Raw genomic sequence first — 21,420 nt, forward strand, 5'->3', positions numbered from 1 at the left:
GGTGATTGCAATCATCACAAATCTACAAAAATCTTCATTCATGAATTCTCCAACTCCTGACAGTTGCTATGATTCGACATCTATCCCCATATGACATGAATGCACAAATAGTGTGTGTATAAGCTTAATACCCCTTAAATATGTATGTGTCCTGTACTATATCTGTGTGTGTGTGTGTGTTTGTGTGTGCGCCTCCACCGCTAACATGCCTCTCTCGCTCCCACCCGCCTGCCAACACGCAGCACGTCCCACACGCTAGCACTAGGGCGGAGCGGCAGCACGCGGGACGTGCCAGCCAAGTCTTCGTCCACCTCCAGCTTGGACCCTAACACCTGTAACACTAAACCCTGGCAGCCACCCACCTCCCACTACCAGTCTTACAGCATTTACCGCAGGTATACCCGCCCCCCCCCACCAGGGCACCGCCGTCTCTACACCCTCCTGTCCTCTCTGACTGTCTGTGCTCTGCTCACTGCCTACCATGAGTACTGTGTTGCATTTAATGTCCATATGACAAGTCTGCAAACCTTCAATGTTGATGATATGGAGGAATAGTACGACAACCCAGTACTATCAAGGAAATTATGTTCAGATAAAACATTTTCTGAAATAGTAGTATTTTAAATGTGCTTTTTGGGAGCACAGGTAATTTTTCTGTTTTATTTTTTCACTCAGCCGCCCACATCATTTCTTAAAAATTGGGGCTTACTGTAGGAAGTAATAAGTGCCTTCTGAGGTTTTTTTTTTTTACAAGCGGATATCCAAATACAAAACTTATATTCATCAGCGTCTGTGACATTTTGACCATTTAAATAATACATGCCGTGCAGCCATTAGTATCCACAGAGGGTTAGATACGAAATACAGCATTCAGACTGACTGTCAAACCTGCTATTAGAAATGCAATATGTCTGAGAAGTGTGAAGCAAATGACAGAAAAAGAGGGCTTACATCTAATAAACTAATTATCTCTACAATAACTTAGCTAGATGCTGTGGTTGTTAACATATCGGTATTTGTATTCTGCTCTGGCTCACTGGTGACCCTGATGTGTCCATGTCTGACGTTTTGTCCTCCAGCAGCTCCTTTGGCAGAAGGAACGAGGACTTGGGTTCCTCGACCACCACCTCGCCCTCTTCGACCACCACCTCACCCTCTTCGACCACCACCACCACCACCACCACCACCACCTCTGTTACCTCGCCCACAGGCCATCGCGGACTGCTCTCCAGCCTGGGCTCCTCCTCCACCCGCACTGGCTCCACCAGTCTCACCAGCAGGTAAGAGACTGTAATCAACAGCTTGTAGATATTCCACTAGTGTTGTGACTCTGGATTTTCTCGGAGAAGGTTTATTCCTTTTTTTCTGTATACACACTACAAACAGCATAGAACATGAATACACCATAGATCAGGTATAAATAAGACGTATAATACAGACATATTACAGAATTAATATATTACAGAGCGTTATTGACAATTTTATATACTATGAACAAATATGAGTATGCCGTAGAAAATATAGATGTTTTATAAATACAGTCCTATTTAGGAAAAAATTATATTTTATTTAAAAAAAGAAGAGTGACTTAAAATATCAGCAAACCGTTTTCCCCACCTCTTCAGAGATTACAAAAAGGGACTTAATGAAAGATTGTCCTGGCAAAACACTTATTTTCACCTGTTCTAATGTCATGGACACAGGTGAGAAAACAACTTTATATAAGTCTGGACCACCTTCATTCACCTTCAAAGTATTTTATGCTGCAGTACCTGACCTCCACAGTGGCTGCCAACAGACATGTGGCCTCATTTACAACCACACATTTATGTTTTTATAACAAAGCAATTGAAACTAGATCCCTCAGTTTAAGCAAGTTTCTTGTTCTGTGTGAACAGGTACTGGTCAGAGGAGAGTGCAGACAGGGAGAAGGAGAAGGAGTCTGCCGCCGTCATCCCTACTATAAACACTGGCTCCACGACCACCTCGTCCTCCACCACCACCACCGCCACATCCACCACCACTGGCATTGTCACTGGCTCTGAAAGACGCAGGTAACGCATTCAAAAGTCTACAAAACTCATATATATCCAAACTATTGTCTCACCTTCTGATATGTCTTTATACATTTACTAAAGGCAGCGCTAACATATTTTGGCACAAGCATTAATATTGTTCCATCAGTCAAATAGTTATCCGGATGCACTTCCTTTGTTTGAGAACAGGGTGTGTGTGTGATCTTGAACTCTGTACACACAGACAGACAGAGAAAGTCTCTCTTCTCCTCCACAGTGTGACAGAGGGAGCATGTATTTGCACGTGTGTGTGTGTGTGTGAGTGGGGTCGAGTGCACGTCTTCCTGTAGCAAACGCTGAAATAAGCCACCTGTCATAGTTGGAGTGAGGCGGGACTGTTTCAGAGACTGGATTGCTGCAGTGACTTTTCCTTTTAAGGAAGGAGGGCAGAAGCTGCACATTTTCCTCAAGGCCGAGGCTCCAAATGCGCTGAATGAGTTCATCATTCAGTAGTAGTGAGGAACACTGACACAAAGGGCTAGATTCATTTACAGTTTTATAACTCCGAGCCTTTTGAGCCTGGTACTGTTACAGCAAAAGGTTGAATGCAAACGTAACTGAATCCTATTTCACCACAGTAACTTTAAGAAGGATTAAGAGTTGTTTTAGGGCTCAGGAAATTCATTTATTACAATAACAATCTGTTCCACCCAACATTTCTTGACATCAATAGCTGCCTTACATTTACACCAGTTCACAAATGTTCTTCATATATCTGCACTCTTACTTTTGGCAAGTGGAAGCCTACATTCCGTCAGCTTTGGCCACTCGTAGTGCCTTATGATTTTAATATATTAACTTAGCAGTAATTATTGTTTAAGATAATAGTTATTTTCTTCATTTCCCGGCTAGTTCATAAATGAAAGCGGCCATCTTGCTGATCACAAGCTACCTTAAACACATTGACCAGATATATTAATAAAATACATTTAAACAGAAAAATATTTGATTGCACTTTCCCCATCTCAACACTGATCTGATTCTGGATTGAAGTATTAATGCTTTTATTGCCAGATGAATTAACCCTGTGTGTGTTTGTGTGTGTCTCAGGTCATACCTGACGCCAGTGCGAGACGAGGAGTCAGAGTCTCAGAGGAAAGCTCGCTCCAGACAGGCTCGACAGTCGAGGAGGTCCACCCAGGTTAGTTCATTTCAAAGTGTTGAGCTCTTTCTATTCCGCCATCCCACCAAAAAAAGGCACACTTTTTGGTACCAATAAGTCTCCTACGTCATGGTGACTTCTAGTTGTTCCTGGGTTGCATTATGGTTTTATAGCCATGTGTGTTTAAATGAATGTTGTCACACTGGTTGAAATGCCATGTTTTGTGTACATAGACACCACTTAACATCCAGGCCTGTACAAAGAGCTGATTGTTTTACAAGCTGACATTTATAGGACAACAAATTAAACATTGTAAATCACCAGCTAGACTTCTCACTGCACAGCTGCTAGGAGCTTGGTTTGAATAATACAATTATGTTTATAAAGGTCTAAGCCAAGCCAATAATAAGAATTCTAGAGATCAAAGATCATTGGGAAACCGTGTTCATACTTTTAAGATCTAACTCAAGAACTGTTCTTAATTTGGCTTTGAATGAAATGTTATCTATTAGGTTTAATTCATTCCTGTCTTGTTTGCTTTTTTGGTTTTGGCAGCACTTTATATTTCCTTCTGTGTATGAAAAGTGCTATGTAAATGAAGTTTGATTGACCGATGTTGTATTGCGATCTGGTTCCAGGGTGTAACTCTGACTGACCTGCAAGAGGCTGAGAAAACCATCGGCAGGAGTCGGCCCCCAAAGACCCGAGAGGAGGAGAAGGAGGAGAAAGAGAAGCAGGACAAGGAGAAGCAGGAAGAGAAAAAGGAGATGGAGACTAAGGAAGACGATTACCGGTCGAAGTACCGCAGCCTCGAAGAGGTACATCTCTGCCCTGCATGTCATAACTTCCACACCCTGAATATTTGACTACAATGTCCCTCTAACCGTTCGCCTTTCTCCCTACCAGCGCTACCGGCCTTCGTCTTCCTCCTCTACCTCCGCCATTTCCTCGGTCAGCACTGCATCCACCCCGTACTCTAGCACCGGCTTGTCCTACAGCTCCAGCTCCCTCAACAGGCCCAACAGTCTGACGGGGATCACCTCCTCCTACAGTCGCTCCTCCAGAGACACGGAAAAAGGTCCGTACCATTCCCATCAGAATACATCTCGAAATCCGCTATATGGCCAATTCAATTCCTTTATTAATGATATTTATATATACACAAAGAATGCAGATTAAAGTGCTTTAATAATGGCACATAACAGTAGACAAACACAAAATGTGATTTTTAATTCAATTCCGGTTAAAACAAAAGCACAAATCACATGATTTCCAAAAATGTAAAATATCAACAACAAAAAAATACAATAAAATAAAAAAGATAAGAATATTAAAATCATTTATTATTAAATTAAAAAAGAGCCATTTAAAGAGTATACTGCTAATTAAAGCATGTTTTGTACTATGGATTAGATTTAAAATGTCTACAGATGAAATAGTAAAAAAAAACTGGTTTTGGAAGATGTGTTCTAACACTGCTAAAAGCCATCTTTGATTACCTTAACTATCCTGAAACAAATATGTATTCAGTGCTATCCTCAATGATATAAAGCATGTGGACTTGGCTGGTGTCAGTCTCCACAGGTTCACATTCACATGGGCAAACTGCCACATGCTGACCAAGTGCATCCAGACAGAAAGGGATTGGGTTGCGTCTCAAATGAAGTCACTCTTCTCTTAACAAATAAATCCATGAAGCATCCCTGGGAAAACAGAAAGCCATTTTAATCTGTTCAACTGACGGAAACACTGACCTCTTTGTTCTCCCACGACCACAACCTTTTCTCTTTTTTCCCCTCTGAACTCGAGCCAAGTCGAGTTGTTGTCCTGAATGTGCTTTTGTGAAGTGAAATCATGCCTTATTTAACATTATCACGTTTAATCCTTGTTGAAATTACTGTATGGGTATTTGCTTACTGTTGATACAAATAATAACAGTCAGATTTTGCTCTTGTAAAATACAGAAGCAGAGGATTTATGGCAGGAACAGATGTCATTTTAATATTATGGGAGAAATATCACCTGTATGTGTGCGTGTAGTTAACCTGCTGTCCTTCTACTTGATTGGACAGAAATGGACAAAAGGGAGGAGGAGAAGGAGGGAGAGGACAAGTCTCAGCCTCGCTCCATACGGGATCGCAGGCGGCCCCGCGAGAAGAGACGCTCCACCGGGGTCTCCTTCTGGACCCAAGAGGTGAGACACTCAATGACAGGAGTTTCAATTTGTATTTAAGTATTCGTAGCATTCTTCATGAGGGGCAGCCGCTCGCAACCCTAAAATGTCCTCTTTCATCATTTGGACGTTAACCCTTTTATCCTTATTTTGTATTAAAGGGTGACGACCCTGACCAGCAGTCAGACTCGGAGGACGGCAGCATCAAGGGAGAGCCACAGGTAACTCATCACACTCACACTCACACCAGGAAGTAGGGAAAAAATACTTAACTGACAGCCAAAAGCAAACTTACCCTTTGGCTTTTCTTGTGTGGCCAGACCTCCGTTTGATTCTTGCCCTTCTGCATTTACTCTCTATTCTCGTCCTTCCTCTTGTCTCATCTCGTGAAGTCAAGGCCAAGCGAGTCTGGCAGTCTTTGATATTCAGCGCTCTGCCCTGTGCAGAGAGGATTTCCTCCCCTGCCACTTATCTTTCAGTCTCACCCTCTGATGCCTTTGAATTTTCTTTACATCTTCGGGTGATTGACTGGGTGACCTTGAACACCAAAAGTGGTATCAGACATGGATCAGTGGGTTTTAAAAACATGCAGACATGCAAAGGAGAGGAAGTCTGGGTCACTTGGGTCAAAGCACACACACGTAACAAGATGGTAAAGAGATTTTCAGATTTGGAGATGATATTTAAAACTTTTCAACCCAAAATGTATGCTATTTTGTGCTTTTTTTATACATGAACTCACTGTTAATGTCAATTGGACCCAGTGGTGAGCTAAGTTAACGGGTAAAAAAGGGATTAACCGGTCTTCCAGTCCCTTAAATCAAAATCAAAGCATATATAAGCTCTTAGATTCATTTAATTGTGTTCATACTATCCATGGAAGAAGCAGCATGGGGCAGAAAGGGCAGTGTTGTGGACATATTGCTGGCTGCTGAACATCCTCTTTAAATGGGAGTGTCTTTTAATAGCAAACAGTAGTCGCAGCGTTCAACCATCACTTTCAGCCGGATAGTAGAGAGGGTGGAGCAGCAGCAGAGCACTGAATAGGAAACAAACAATTATCTCTTCATGGAGATTGGAAAGCGAACAGGAAAAGCGTTTGAGTCTCTTTCTTTCCTGCCTGACACTCTCAACAGTTTACATTGCATAGTATTGCATTTTTAGACAACATCACCAAGATGTTGGATCATTTTTGTAATTCATTTCCTAGTCTTGCAGTAAATGGAGGCACACTGGCTGTTTATCTGATCAGTTTGTTCATCTTCTTCCTTTAAAGCTCCAGGGCTTCTTGACTCAGATGGTAGCATTGTTGTGTCACCGCCCTCTGTCCGCCTCAGGAAGCTCACTGTCATTTTAGAATAGCTGGAAGCCCCGACCCGCCCTATCCGACGCCCGGCCCCGCTCTGAGGGCTGCTGCATCGGGCACTTAGCTGGCATGAGAGCTGCTTAGAAATAAGTTGTGTGTGTGTGTGTGTGTGTGTGTGTTCTCCTCAGAGAGAAGGGCTGCAGAATCTGAAAGTATGACATTAAGTTTAAAATGAAAAACATATCTCATTTTATTCTTCTACTTAGTTTTGCTGTATGTATAAGAAGGCAATGTCTGCTTTCGGTTTCATTAAGTGTTCATTTTTCTTCTGTATCCACATTAACATATCTTTCATTTTTGTTTTCCTACAGAGTGACAGATTGTCCAGGTATGGTTTCCCCTCTTTATATTATTATTCTATTTTGTATTATTGTCTTTTATATGCTGTCCGTGTTATAACAATTCTAATCGAATTACATTTCTGTCGCAGGAACGAGAGCAGCACTTCAACCTTAGATCGCAACGACACTCTTTATAGCCGCGGCTATGGAGAGAGTCGGAGGACATACTCTAGCCGACTGGACAGAGACGACACCACTGACTATAAGAAGGTGTGTAGTGTATTTAAAACGCAGTAGTAGTAGGCCCGATTAACATATAATACCATTAAGTATTATTTTACAATCACCCTTTAATAATTGATAGCACAGTCTAAAAAGTACCAAGTGATATAACATTTTAAAGGGACAATAAATATGTGTCCTTATCTTTAATGATATATATCAAATTGTTTTGGTGTAAGTGTTGGAGATAATGACAGTAAAGATGTCTGCCTCATAAAGACATTTAGCAATAAAAAGAATCCAATAAATAGAGTAATATAACAAATATGAATTCCTGCTTTTGAGCTGGACAGTCCCTTTTAAGGGGACTGAGAGAAGTTTGGATTTGCTACCCTCAAAATGTGGAATTTATACAATATTAGGTTTTTACAAATGACTTGCCTATTACACCTGCTGACTGTCTTTGTGTATTTCCTCCCTGCAGCTCTACGAGCAGATCTTAGCTGAGAACGAGAAGTTGAAGGCCCAGTTACGTGACACAGACCTGGAGCTGGCAGACTTGAAGCTACAACTAGAGAAGGCCACACAGGTACACTGACCTCACACCAATTCAGATCATAATCGTAATAATAACACAATTCCTGATGACTGATGTTTTTGTCCCTCATTGCAGAGGCAGGAACGCTATGCCGACCGATCACAGCTTGAGATGGAGAAAAGGGTAATGACAGTTCAATAACGCAACTCAAAAACAAATGTCCTTCTTACACCATGACTAAAAACATGATTAACTTCTGTCTCTCAAGTTCATCTCTAATAAATACAGAACTCAGGTCTGTTCTCTCTGATAAATCCCTGCTTTAAACATGATGGTAACTCCACCAATGGGTTTTTATCTGAAGGTTACAAGCAGGCCCCAATTTCATCTGGGTGGTGGTATGATCTTAACCTGACTCTTTGTATCAGTCTACTCTCTGCTGCTGTCTGCGTGTCACACATGTAGTCGGGGGGTTGTCAAGGGGACTTCCTCCCTCCTCTCCACCCAGAACACCCCTCCCTTCTCTCACCTGTTGTAAAACCTAAGAGGCAGCGTGTGGTCACCTCTTCTCAAGATTGCTTATTTTGCTATTTTTGCGTGCGTGTTGAAGTGTGTTTATCTCAATGTATGCAGGAAGACTGTAGACGGTTGAATTACTGTTGAAACAACTTGTGCATGTGTGTGTGTGAAATGACAGTCAAAGCATGCGTGTGTTTTCATCATTTTCCACTCATTCAATTATTGACATCTTCAGTTGCAGATGTGTCGCAATGAAACCCTACATTTGTAAAAATCCATCCATTACTTTCAAAACCCATCTTCCATTTGTCTTTCATAATAGAAGAATGTCCTCTTTTGTTGAAAAAATGACATTCTGTCCATGTTCACGAGTCATTTACTTCTCATCCTTAACAACCTCTAAACATCTACGTCCCCATCCCTTGACTCATTTCCTTACATATGAATTATTTCTACATCACTGAATATGTAAGTGAACTGGCTGTTGCTTGCAGATTCCTCACAAGACATGTGTGTGTTCCAGTGTGTGCTGTCGCCCACCCTCACCATCCTCCACACCTTTCTGTATGCAGTGTGTGGAGTGTGCTTTCTGCTATCTCTGTTGAAAGTCCCGAGTTAACCTGCCTTTCCTCCGCCTGCAGGAAAGAAGAGCTCTAGAAAGGAAGATATCTGAGATGGAGGAGGAACTTAAGGTATAAACACACACACATTATATTTTCTGTTCATGTACAGTGGGGGTTTTAGAAGATAGGAGTCTATTAGGAGTGGTGAGTCACCTCAAATGCCATGATGCGTAAAAGATCATATGCAATTATTACAGACTTGATTTATTTTCATGGTTTTGCCTTTACTTGAACTCTAACAAGGAATTTATCATCCGGGAATGTGAGCAGATCAGCCGCTTTCCCGTAACTCAGCATTTCCCATCTGGAGTATTATAATATAAGTAATAATGGGTTATCTGGTTAAATACAGAATTGTATTTTCCTTAAGATACTCTGTATGCACACTATATATTTTCCTAAGGAGCCCCTTGTGGATCACTAGGGACATTTTTGCCTTTTTTAATTTTAATGTAATAGATTTTTATGGCATAGATGTTGGCAATGGTGTAAGGTTTGTTTCTTCCGTTTTTTTTAAATTCCACCTTGACTCCTATTATTATAAACTGTGTATCCAACAGTCAGACGGTCACACAACTAAGGACAGAAATGTCCCATTATTTTTGAGGCACAAGGGTGAAGCAGGACAATCATGATATATGGTCAGCTGTTGTAATCCATGTTGACATTGGGGGGGGGGGGGGGGGGGGTGTAATGTATTAAATTCTAGTAAGCAGGTGTTTACCAGAATGGGTCGTGTCGCTGTGATTACAAAGTGTGTTTACTTTTAGGCAGCTCGCTGATCTTATCAATTTGACCTACAAGCATCATGCTGAGGCGGAAAGCTCTTAATCATTCCTTCGGTTTCCAAAAATCTGTCCCCATTTTCTAACAATCTTCCTTTTCTGTTTCCCCTCTCTCCTTCCTCTCGGCCCCTCTTCTTCTCTATTAATTTATACTGTCCTGTCTTTCATTAAACCTTTCCCTAACCCCTCATTTGTTTATTGAAACTTCCTTTTTCTGCCATTCTGTCTCTCTCTTCTCCTGTCCTTCTCCTCCTCTCTTCTTTTTCTCTGTCTTCCTGTGTTGTGGTTGTTGTCCCCCCCCCCCCCCCCCCCCCCCCCCCCCTGCAGAACCTCCCCCAGGTAAAGCAGGTTCAGGCCCTGCGGCAGGTGAAGGAGCGGCTGCAGGCTGAGAACCGGGCCCTGTCCCGCGTCTTGGCAAAGCTCTCGCAGTCCGCCTGCAGCCAGCTGCCCACCGTCGACCTCTAAGCCACGTCCGTTTGTCCACCACCATCTCCTCCTGTTCCTCCTCTCCTCCTTCTTCTTCCTCCTCACCTCCCCCTCCCAACCCCATTCTTCTCATGCTCCATCCGTGCTCTGCCCGCTCACATAGACAGGCAGGTGTCCAGCCGCCCAAACATCACTGGTTTTGTAAAACTCCCCTTTCCAGCCCCCTCTGCCTCCCCAGAGCTTTTGGTTTTCAGATTGGGGAGGGTGCCTTTTTCTGTTTTTGGTTTGGAGTTTTTACAACAGGACACTCTCCTTTTTACAGTACACAGCTGGAAGGTGATTTTCACACATTTCGTCATATTAAAAACAACTTGAATATGTCAAACTAACTGGAGAAAAAGCTTATTTAAGTACAATTTAAAGCTGGGGTAGGCAGTTCTCTGAAAAATGCATCATTCATTTAATTTGATCATCATCATCCCTATTTTTATTCTGATCTTAGCAAACTTCTGTATAGTCGTACTATGATGTAGGGCTCTTGCTAGCTATAATATTTGCATAGCATTCCAGAAAATGAGAGAAAGTTGCTAATAGTTTAGCATTTTGCTAACCGTAGCCGTGAGCTAACCACAGCTCCGCCCCTTTGTTTACATTTAGCAGAAGAGTTCAACTTTTAGCGACTTGTTCCCTCCATTTCTCAAAAACTTTGCATTGAATCTATTTGTGTACTCCTCTAAATAGTCTTCCAGCCAATCGGAATCCTTCTCTCTGAAATGACCTGTGATTGGCCTGAATCCCCCTTCACAGGCTATGTTTTATTAAAACTGAGCGGGAGGAGTCTAGTTCCCCTCTACTTTATTTACAACATGCTGCAAGGTGTTTAAGCTCATTTAAAAAAGCTGCCTACCCCAGAGTTAAAGGTTTCTAAATGTACTTAAAGTTGTATTATAAACAAACGCACCAAGTACTGTGAAGGAAAGTGTCCTCTGTAGTTTCTGGTGTTGATGCTTCCATTAGAGGGGGCTCTGGTTCAGTTTGGCTTGACCTGGCTTCTCTGCATGAAGTGGCTTCTTCCTTTTTTATGCATCCACTTTTTGTCCCAAATCTTCAGGGAATGAAACGTTTTTCTTTCTCCCTCCTTACTCCCCACGTTTGAATTTGACGGATGACATCAACAAATGTTAGCTGCATTGTGCCCGATCAGTATTATTTATCAAGTCAAGGATATACTTCAGATAATAACTGAATAATGTAAACCTACAGTTGATCGTCTCCTGTAATCAATGAATGCGTTTGTTTTAAAGGGGACTGAATCTTTTGTTGGAGTGTCACTGATGTAATTGATTTCCACCACAACACCAGTTAAATATAAATATTTATAACAGCCTGGTTGAAGTAATATGTACTGCAGCTTATACAGGTGAATAATATTTCTCTACTTTTCCAAAATCAGCAATCCAGCAAACCTAAATTCAAAGTCAGAAGTGTTCATATAAAGTCTGTACAAATATGCATCCATCATGCATCACTATACACATCCAAGTAGAGTGCCGTCAGTCTGTCATGACGAGTGAAGCATTACTTTAGATACTGTGGAATCAGGGAGGTGTCATGAGAGGAAAATAAATATAAATATTTACCTTTTGCCTTATCCAGTCTGTTTGTTCATGTGAGCACTTTCGAACAATACTGGACCAAACCCTTTATTTTCTAACGTGTAATTTACCTATTTGTCCTCCTGACACCCGGCAGTTTAAGATAACACACAAAGATCTCACATGTTCTGTACACTAGATCAAAAATTTAAAAAGCTCTTGTTTGCTGTGTATGTATTTTGTGGCTGCCGGTGAGCAGCCGTTCAGATCCTGCATGGCTTTCTCAGGATCTCTGGCCTGTGGTGTGCCCGCTTTTTTTGACTTCCCTCTATCTTGACTCGGAACAAGGAAGTCAACTTTTTTTTTATTGAAGGAGAAAATAAAACATGATTGATGCTGTGTGACTCCAAAGATTTGCTTTGTACACAGGCTGCCATTAACCGTTTGTGAAACTGGTTTAACAACAGCTGAATGTGTGGAGACTCGTCTAAGCCTTCTCTCTCTGTGTCTCCTCCTCCCTTCCCTGTTTCCTTCTTATTCCCTTTCAGACGCTCCCAGACTTGAAAGCAGACAACCAGAGACTAAAGGACGAGAACGGAGCGCTCATTCGAGTCATTAGCAAGCTTTCCAAGTAGAACAGACCCCCCCCCCCTGCCCCAGTCCTCTGCACCCCCCCCTAGTCCCCCATGGCAGTGACTAATGGAATTGCACATTTAGATATTAATTGCAACAGACATCAGAGACAAGACTCCTTTTTTTTTTCTTCCTTTTTATCTCCTCGCAGTTCTTTATCTCCATTTTGCTCCTCCTCCACCACCAACACCACCACCACCACCACCGCAGCAGCATCCATCCATCCATCCATCATCCACCTCCTTCACTATTACCCATAGAACCACTGAGTTTACAGAGCAAACGGAGTTGTGTGATCAGCATGTAAAAGCATTGTGGGTGGGGAAGCCTGAAAGCTATTTAACCAATAAGCCTTAGTTGTACATAAAGAGAAAAATAAAAAAAACACTTGCAGCGATCTCTTCTCTCTCTCTCTCTCTCTCTCTCGCTGAACGACAGATATTATCCAACACCTGATTTTATTTGTGCCACACTCTCTCTCTGATGTAATTATCTTTATTTTGTGTTTCCTCTCCCTGTGTTAGTGTTGTGTGCTGTGCCGTTTCTCCCCCCTTCCTTTTTAACCCCCTCAAAGTGCCACTTCCAAGCCCCATATCAGCTCCTTGTGGCCCCTCATTTTTACATTTTTACCCCCTACACACACACCACCAATGCACACCCTTTTTTTGTTACCTCTGCGTGTCTTCCTCCAAGAGGGAAAAATGTTGAAATCTCGCTCTAGCGAAACGAGGCGGACCTGGTGGAATTTAAGCTTTCACTGTATGTGCAATATGCATTTCTTCTTCTTCTTCTTTTTGTAATGCTTTAATGAGGAGTCCATCACAAGTAGGATTTTCACTCTTCCACCGCTTCCATCGCTCACCTTCCTTCTCCTCTTTTTGTTTGTTTTAAGTTTGTAGTGTAGTCAGTTTATACTCTGTATTCTCACTTTGTTTTAGCAGGTACTGAGTGATGCTGTATATACCTGTATGTATTTGTTTGAGAGCAGCACATGGCATGCATTTATGGTTCCCGTCTGTTACTATTAAAAGTATACAAATTCCAGAGGACAAAGAGGTGTGTTTTTAATTATTTGATAGTCTAAAGACATTGGATACAGTTCAGTAGAGCCTCGGCTGGCAGTGTTCAGTGATTCCCTTCTCTTTTTTTTCCAGTTTAAAATAAGTGTTCACATGAATTGTGAGATTAAAAACAAATAATCGCTTCACTACATTTCACTTTCATTGTATTCAGTATCTTGGAAGAGTGCTGTTAATTTTGTTTCCAATTTTTTTTTTTTTTTTTAAAGCTGTAGTATTATAGCCAAGGTGTTGTCACTAAAATAAAAAAGAATATCTTAGGTATCGCTAACCCAGTTTTACAAATGTCTACATGCACTGTCAATGCCATGTGAGGAGTCTTTATGTCAGGTTTAAGCAACGCCACCATCAAATATTCCATGCATCTGAAACATTTTATGCATTTCAGTGGCCTTTTTTAAGGATATTTTAGTAAAAGAAGTTAAAAAGTCAATGCAGACGGGCTGATGACTTTCTGCTCTGGTTTAGACTTTTTGTTTTGTTTTTTTCTTATTCTTTTTTTCCCGTCATCTTGTAAAATAGGTGTGTGGCTTAATACATGCAAGCTGTGCTGTGACTACCAACCACTGAAGAGTTCATTAAAAATAAACTTGTACATTGTAAAGTTCCCACGTGTCATTATTTATTTACTGAAATGTTTATATACTGATTTATTTTTGCCTTAATTAAATGGCTGAGTTCACCCATTTTACAATTGTTGTGGTGAGTTATCCTCTAATGTTGGGAATATTTCAGAATATCTTGTCTCATTGATTTTGATTGGGTTGTTTATATGTGCCGTTTCGGTTTCATTTTCATGATGTCATCTGTGAGACAATTTTATTAGATTTATTCAGGATTTTAAAATCACATCTGTTTAATGTAGTTTTGTAGTGTCTGTCTTTATAATGTTTTTACTAACTTATGTCTTCCTTTCTTGAACAGGATAAAACAGATGTGTGGATCTAAGGCTGAAGCTTTATTGGTTAAATTCATTTGAAATAAAATGGAAAAAAATCAACCTTTATATCCATTTCCACCACAATACAATGGGGCTTAATATAATGTTGTAGATCTTTTGTTTTTGGACAACTTAAATATCTAAAGGGAGCAAAGAACCAATTCCCTGTTACACCATCACACCAGTAGATGGGGCACATCTTTACAGACCGTCAGTCTCTGCACCGAACATCATTTTGCAATGTTCTGTTACAATCTTTCACAGTTACAGTGGAAGGCTTTCTTGCATGTCTGAATATGTAAGGATGTTATACTGAAACACTCACATTCATATAAATTGGCTTCATCAGCTGCATATTAGGCAAGGCACATAAACATCAATGTGCATTACAATAACTCAAAACGGAGGGCATGAACAAAACTAAAATATATATGTTTTAAAGCAAATAAAAACAAACTAATGCAAAACAGAAATGGTCACTCAGGAATTAAGGTGTTTAGAAATGTGTTAAATTGATGGGCTTTTTTTTACTTTTGCACAATTTAATAAATTACATTTCGTTAAGAAAAGCAATACATACTGGGGAAATGATTTTTTTTAAAAAGCACCATACATCAAAAGTAAAACTTGTAACATTATTTATACAGCACCTTAAAACTGAGGGAGCAGGATACACAGAAGGCAATATAAAAGAAAGCCAAACAATGAGGTAAGTTACAATTGTTTTTTAAAGGCAGAAAATAACAGGGAAAAGACAATGATAAGGTGAAAGAGATACTTTTTCTTTAAATGTCATTAAAAAAGGATAACCGATAAAAGCAAGTCAAAATTGATTTTTAGATGTAATCAAGAGGACACCAATTCTACGACTCATTTTCTCTGGCAGGTTGTTGCAAAATTCTAAGGGGACTGATGACAAATCCACGGTCACTTTAAGATTCAAACTCAGGATCAGCAAGAAAAAACGCATCTGAAGGTCTCAGACTGCTAACCGCCTCATATGCCGCCACTAGTTCTGCTATATAGTTTGTTGTTAATCACAATAATGCTTAGAAAGTGATCAGTACAATCTTAAATGTGAAGAGGAGCCAGGATTAGGATAATGTGTCTGGAGGTACAATGCTGAGTCTGTTCTCCCTGAGTTTAAATCCCTTCAGATTCTATGCTCAACTATAAGAGTGAGCATTAGCTGACAGAATAAATCAGGTTCCTCATCAAGTGATTTATATGACAGCGATAATGGAAGTTTAAACTCTAATTTCTGCTTGTTTCACCGGGTGTGTCCTGCTCCTGTGATGAAGGGCTCCCACTTTCAGATTAAGTTTTCAAAATAAGCGCGGTGCTATCTGCTGTAATTGCTCAGAGACATGCAAAAAAAAAAGACTGTTCTGTTTTTCCGTTGCCTCAGCACGTGGTTAGGAAATCTGGTTCGTCTTAAATGTGACATGGATAAGCTTCATTAACAATCCCTGAACAGAATGTCTTCATCGGGTCAAAAAACAACTTTTGGACACATTCCTGGCCTTATAATGAACCCCATTATTATAGGAACAAATGGTTTGAATACATGCAGGCATTTCTTGTTGTTTGGCAGACTCAAAGGAAACTCTTTGCACGTGATTTGTGAATTTGAATTAAACGTACAGGGGAATGACTTTTAGTGTCATAGAAATCACAGCAGGAGTATAATGTCTCTTTCCTGACAGCAGCTCCACCATGAGATGACGCGCTGTGCTTTTCTGAGCTGGAAATCATCCATAAAGAAGGAATTAGATCGCTGCTGTCTCACACACAGAGACACTCACTCTCGCCTTCTCCTGCTCTTTTTATTTCCACCACGGCCTAATCTGCCTCTCTTATACCGTAAAGTGCAGCAGGCCAAACAAACCTCCTTCCCCAAAATGCAATTTTTAAACACACCACAGATGAGACTTAGACACGCAGGATAAGCAAATACCCCTCAGATTCGAGCAGAAACAGCAGCGGTGGATCTGTGAGGATGGGTTTAGCGAAGAGGAGACAGCTCTCTCTCTTTGTTGTGTCAGCAGATGCACTGTGATGCATCATGGGTAGAAGAGGTCACACAAGGAGAGGACAAATGACTGTATAGTGCTAAATGATATACCAATTAAAACAGTGTGATTACTGTTGATGACTATTATTGACTATGATTATAAAATACCGTGCATTTTATAAAAAGGAGCCCAAAGTTGAACATTGAGGAGTCTTAAAAAATGAAAATTATGACAATTTTGATGAGTAATTCATTTTTTCTGTCAATATTGTGACTCCAAATGTCCATCATAAACTTCCAATCCATTATTATAATTAATGGGCTGTTTTGAAACTGTTTCCAGGTCCCAATGCTTTTCTACTTCTTTTATGAAATGCTGGTTTAACAAAGCAAACAGCTATGGAACGTTACCATGTGTTGTGGGAGTTTACAATGACACTAATTATAAAGCGGTTCCTGGTTTACTAACTCAAAACATGACTCCTCAGTCTCTCTCTCTGTGTTGAAGGATTCATAATATTCCTAACCTGACTATAGTGTGTGGTAACTGCAGACATAACGTCGGGGAGGCTCTGGAGAAACATTTCTTGAATACTTAAACTGTTGGATAAACATTTTCACGTGGGAGTGAGCTCCCAGCAAAGACTCATCGCTACAAAATTACCCATAATGGCTTTTGACTGAAACATTACTGTCAGATAAATGAAAATGTGCAAGAGTGCCCATTACACTGTGTTATGTTAAATATGAATTTCAGATTACTTGGCATTGCTCATTTAACAGTCGAGCAGGCAATGCATTTTCACCTCAAACGTGATATGTGTTACAAAACGCATGATATGGCTATTCATTGAAGAGCTTTTAGAGAGCGTTTAGGATTAAAAACATTAAGTCTAAACACTTACTTTAGGAATTTATCTCTGGGATGGGATTTTTTTGTGTTGGCATGGAAGGAAACCCTTATCCAAACCAGTGTGCCTTCTCACAATCTTTGCCTTCCTCAAGAGCAGACAGAAATATGCTGAATATGCAGCAGAGTGACCTAAGTCAATAGATCAGGGTTTATTTTTAGGAAAGGCGCCTCACTCCCTTTGCTCCACCCAAGTTTTCTCATTATCTGCAACAGGGTTGGACCTTGTAAAGATAATGGCTGGATGCCTGCTCTCCCACTCACTAATGTGGGGATGTGGATGGGTGTCACATTTTTTGGCATGTTCAGCAAATAGCAGGCAAGAAAGCCTCTTTCACATAAATAATATCCTTTTTTTTTTTTTATTCAATTATTTTTTCAATTAATTTTGTTGCAAGTCTGTGCTTGATACAATAGTACACGTGAACAGTACGAATAAATAATAATTTAATAAAAAACAAACAAATACAAAACCCCCCAAAAATAAGGGAGAAATACATTTAAAATAAGAGGGGTCGGGGTGAAGGGGCTGTAATGATGCCTTTAAATTCATAAACATCCACATTAATCATAGAAAATTACATTTTACACACATGTACACAGTGTTTCTGAATCAATATTATTTACCAGTCCATGATGCCACTTCCTGTTTCAATCATATTTTGAAATAGCACGGCTAATTTAATTTAATTTTTCCAATGGAAGTACTATTCTTAGTTATAGTTTTTTTCCAGGCTGGTTGATTATTTTATGTATTGTAGTTTTGGCTGTATTTAATTTTGTTTTGTATGCTCTGTAACCATATCATTTCTTAAAAAATACGATAAAAGGATGTAGTCCGAATATTCCATTGTGTTAGTGATGTTTTTATTGTTTGCTCCATTTACAAAGTATGAATTTTCCTGCTAGAAAAACGACATGTGTGTTATTTGTATATGGGGAATAAATAGTGACAGTCCTTAAAGTCGGTGTACACTTGGCTGCACACACATCTAACACTATAGGGCTGATACCCTTCACTGCAGTTAACCTATAGTGCTTTTATCCTTGCATGAAATGAGTTTTCTGACAGTAAGCACCTGTAGGAAGGTTAAATCACAGCGTGTGGAGAAACCTGCTCGTACAGTGAGGTAATGGCACAAATGTTCAGAGACTGAATATCACTGGAATGCAGAATGTAGAGTTATTACAATGGAGCTTTGCATCAGTGAGCAGCGCTGACTTACAGTAAGTTAGATTAATTATGTTTCCACTTAGCTGGGGTCATTAGGCAGGAGAGCTGCAGGAGGGGAGGAAGCTGTATGAATGCTTTTTAGTTAAACTGAGATGGAAAATGATATTATTAATATTAATATATTTTATTTGAATGTGCACTCTTCCAAAACTGTGAAAATTACTTCAGCAAAACACCAATAATAGAACAAGGTAAATGAACGACTTTTTATAGTTTACTTATATTAACATATATATATATATATATTAACTTAAGCGTCTTTGAGCACCTGTAAAAGCGCTAACAAAATACATCTATTATTATTATTATTATCATTATTAATATGCACTATAAAACCATGAAATTGCAGACATACTATAATGAAAAGTTCAAAAGTCTGATAAAGTATGCTGATATATAAATCACTGTCTTTATGGGAACAGTACAGACCTATCATAACATACTTTAAATGTCTTAAAAGTACCACTAATAACTATAGACACAAGAAAAAGCCCATTACAGTGACTATATTTACGTGCTGAGCTCGGCTGTTGCTTCGGCTTCAGTCGGAAGTGCTCGGGTGTTTTCGGTATCACCCGGAGCGACGGAGGGCAGAGCGAGCTCAGCGCTCGAGACAGCGCCATTCATCCAAAAGGACCGAGAGCACACCTGGTCGGACCGCAGAGAGCAGTTTAGCGTCTGAAACAACTTCCCACAGGTGAGTTTCTACCTGACGTTTCACTTCTGCTCTTTCTTGTCAACTTTTGCACACTTTGGTGAACTTTTACGGGGGGAAATATCATCAGAGAGACACAGTTAGGTGCAACTTCTACGCATTCAAGCTAGCAGCAACTACCTGTTAACCTGACGTTAGTGGTTAAGAGTAACGAGGTAGAAAACAAACTTATCTGGAAAAAGAGCTGAAATACAAAGTTTTAATTGTCGTGACTTTGTTCTCTTTACCTGTCAACAGCACCCCGGTTAATCACTTGAGGAATGCTGTGGCATTAGACCCGAAACTCCATATAAACTTTAGGTTCATTCTCACCAACTTTTCGATAAAGGGATAATGGCAACGGGTGGATTTAAGTCAAGCGCCACAACTGACTTTTTGGAGGAGTGGAAGGCAAAACGGGAGAAAATGAGAGCCAAAATGCTGGGGGACATAGCCGCAGCGACTGGTGCTCCTCTGGTTGGCAATAACCCAAACAGTAACCGCCACACCGAGCTCACCAATAACGGAAACCCGGAGAGAAGCGCCTCTGCTGGGAACTGCCTCCCCTCCTCCTACACGGTGGCTCGGTCCTCCTCCGGCACGGCTTTAAAGAGACCCGAGGAGGAAACGCACCACCCCGCTGCCCAACCCGCTGCCCAACCTGCTGCCCACCCTGCTTCACCCACCCCGCCGGGGAGCAACCTGAAGAAGGCCCCGCCTCAGACGGAGACGGAGAAGGATCAGTGCGCTTCCCCGGACTCCAGCCCCAGCCCCATGGCTTGCATTGACAGTGACAAGGGAAGCCCATCGCCCAGTAAAGTGAAAGAGAAGAATAGCTCTGGCCCCAGTGCTAGGAAGGGGAAAGGACAGATCGAGAAGAGGAAGCTGAGGGAAAAGAGGAGATCAACAGGTGTTGTCAGCATACCATCAACTGAGGTGAGTCCTGCTATTGTTATATGTGATATTAATGTGAATCTCCTGCAGGGAAATCACCTTTTCTCCACCTGAAGTGAATGGATACAAAACAGATTCATTTTGGCAGGTTTATGGCTTACTTTTACTCTATTGGATTTTGGGTTAGATCTACACAAAGTGGGATAATATGGAGACCAATGTGGTGATAGGGGTGGTTTTCAAATTATTACAAAGACCAGGTGACAATTGTTTGCCATCTTAACTACATCTAAAGTCAGAACACCTTAAAAGTTGCATTGAGAGTAGAGCATGACTGAGTGATACTGAGATTTGCTGAACCAATATCAATATTAAAAGAATGTAATAATCATTTATCAGCTGCTAATAGCTTTTAACATAACATACACAAACGTTTTGGATAAAAACCCTTACATTTACTTGATAATAAAAGTGTGTGCGGAGTGGAAGATTTTGCAGTTAAAAAGTTAATCTATGATTTGTATCATCATATATCATCTATGAACCTGTCAATCGTTTTTTTCGATGAATTTGTCAGTATTTTAGTCTATATATTGAAATTGATGTTGATTAAGTTTCTGTCAATTGTCTACATGATGAATGGTCTAATCTTTTTGAGTGCTCAACAAAAATAAACAGTAAATCCAATATAAACAAGACTAAATTATGACTAATATTAAAAGAAGAAGTGTGTGTGGTGTGGACAAGCTTAATTTGAGACGGTTAAGATATGATTAATGCGTCTTTTTAAATGTATCCTTCATTTACCTGTACGCACTTGTCACGTCAGTCCTGCAATGTCTTATTACTTATCAGGTGACATGTACGTAGATACTGATACAATTGTGATAAGCTAACTTGAGCTGATAATATTTCCCCTGTCAGTCAAACAAAAGATAAGTATGGTCCATTTACCTGTCAATCATGGCTATTTAACACCACGGCCAGTGTGTGTTCTTATGTAAAGGAAAGTAGAAAGAAGGCCAACAGCTTTATACTAAATATAATATTGTCCAAAAGGAATTATGGGCCATGTGTTTGGATCAATGTGAAAAATGATTAGTAAAATGTCATTTCCTTTGGTTTGCTTTGTTAGATTTAATTATTTGTACTATAAAGGGTTATTTGTTACCACTGCTATTCTCCTTCTATAACTTTAACGTTTCTTGGCAGCAATTCTTACAAACATCTTGGGACCTGTTTGAAAAAAACGTCTCACTTAAAACACATTTTTCCTTGGAATCTGCGTGTGTGTTGTAGATGTAAATAATTAAAATC

At 40.3% G+C, this 21,420-nt stretch overlaps 2 protein-coding genes across 6 annotated transcripts in view; both read left to right on the forward strand.

Annotated features, from left to right (window-relative positions):
• ppp1r12a (protein phosphatase 1, regulatory subunit 12A) overlaps positions 1-14,024 on the forward strand; it is a 49,142-nt gene extending 35,118 nt beyond the window's left edge. The window contains exons 13-26 of one of the 5 annotated variants that reach the window (XM_034133403.1): positions 243-395; positions 1,083-1,280; positions 1,899-2,054; positions 3,126-3,216; positions 3,816-3,995; positions 4,084-4,255; positions 5,250-5,371; positions 5,512-5,571; positions 7,028-7,044; positions 7,147-7,267; positions 7,704-7,808; positions 7,893-7,940; positions 8,918-8,968; positions 10,012-12,227. In XM_034133403.1, the coding sequence (XP_033989294.1) occupies positions 243-395; positions 1,083-1,280; positions 1,899-2,054; positions 3,126-3,216; positions 3,816-3,995; positions 4,084-4,255; positions 5,250-5,371; positions 5,512-5,571; positions 7,028-7,044; positions 7,147-7,267; positions 7,704-7,808; positions 7,893-7,940; positions 8,918-8,968; positions 10,012-10,149 (1,612 nt within the window). In that variant the 3' untranslated portion in view covers positions 10,150-12,227. Of the gene's footprint in view, positions 1-242; positions 396-1,079; positions 1,281-1,898; positions 2,055-3,125; positions 3,217-3,815; positions 3,996-4,083; positions 4,256-5,249; positions 5,372-5,511; positions 5,572-7,027; positions 7,045-7,146; positions 7,268-7,703; positions 7,809-7,892; positions 7,941-8,917; positions 8,969-10,011; positions 12,228-12,253 lie in introns of those variants that run through there. The other 4 variants (XM_034133402.1, XM_034133404.1, XM_034133405.1 and 1 more) reach the window with 4 other exon arrangements.
• A 5,036-nt stretch (positions 14,025-19,060) lies between these two features.
• pawr (PRKC, apoptosis, WT1, regulator) overlaps positions 19,061-21,420 on the forward strand; it is a 55,236-nt gene continuing 52,876 nt past the window's right edge. Inside the window, exons 1-2 of the mRNA XM_034133422.1 lie at positions 19,061-19,212; positions 19,468-20,145. Coding sequence (XP_033989313.1) covers positions 19,564-20,145 — 582 coding nt within the window. The 5' untranslated portion in view covers positions 19,061-19,212; positions 19,468-19,563. The remainder of the gene's footprint in view (positions 19,213-19,467; positions 20,146-21,420) is intronic.

Source organism: Trematomus bernacchii, unplaced genomic scaffold (genome assembly GCF_902827165.1).
Source record: "Trematomus bernacchii unplaced genomic scaffold, fTreBer1.1, whole genome shotgun sequence".
Lineage (NCBI taxonomy): Eukaryota > Metazoa > Chordata > Actinopteri > Perciformes > Nototheniidae > Trematomus > Trematomus bernacchii.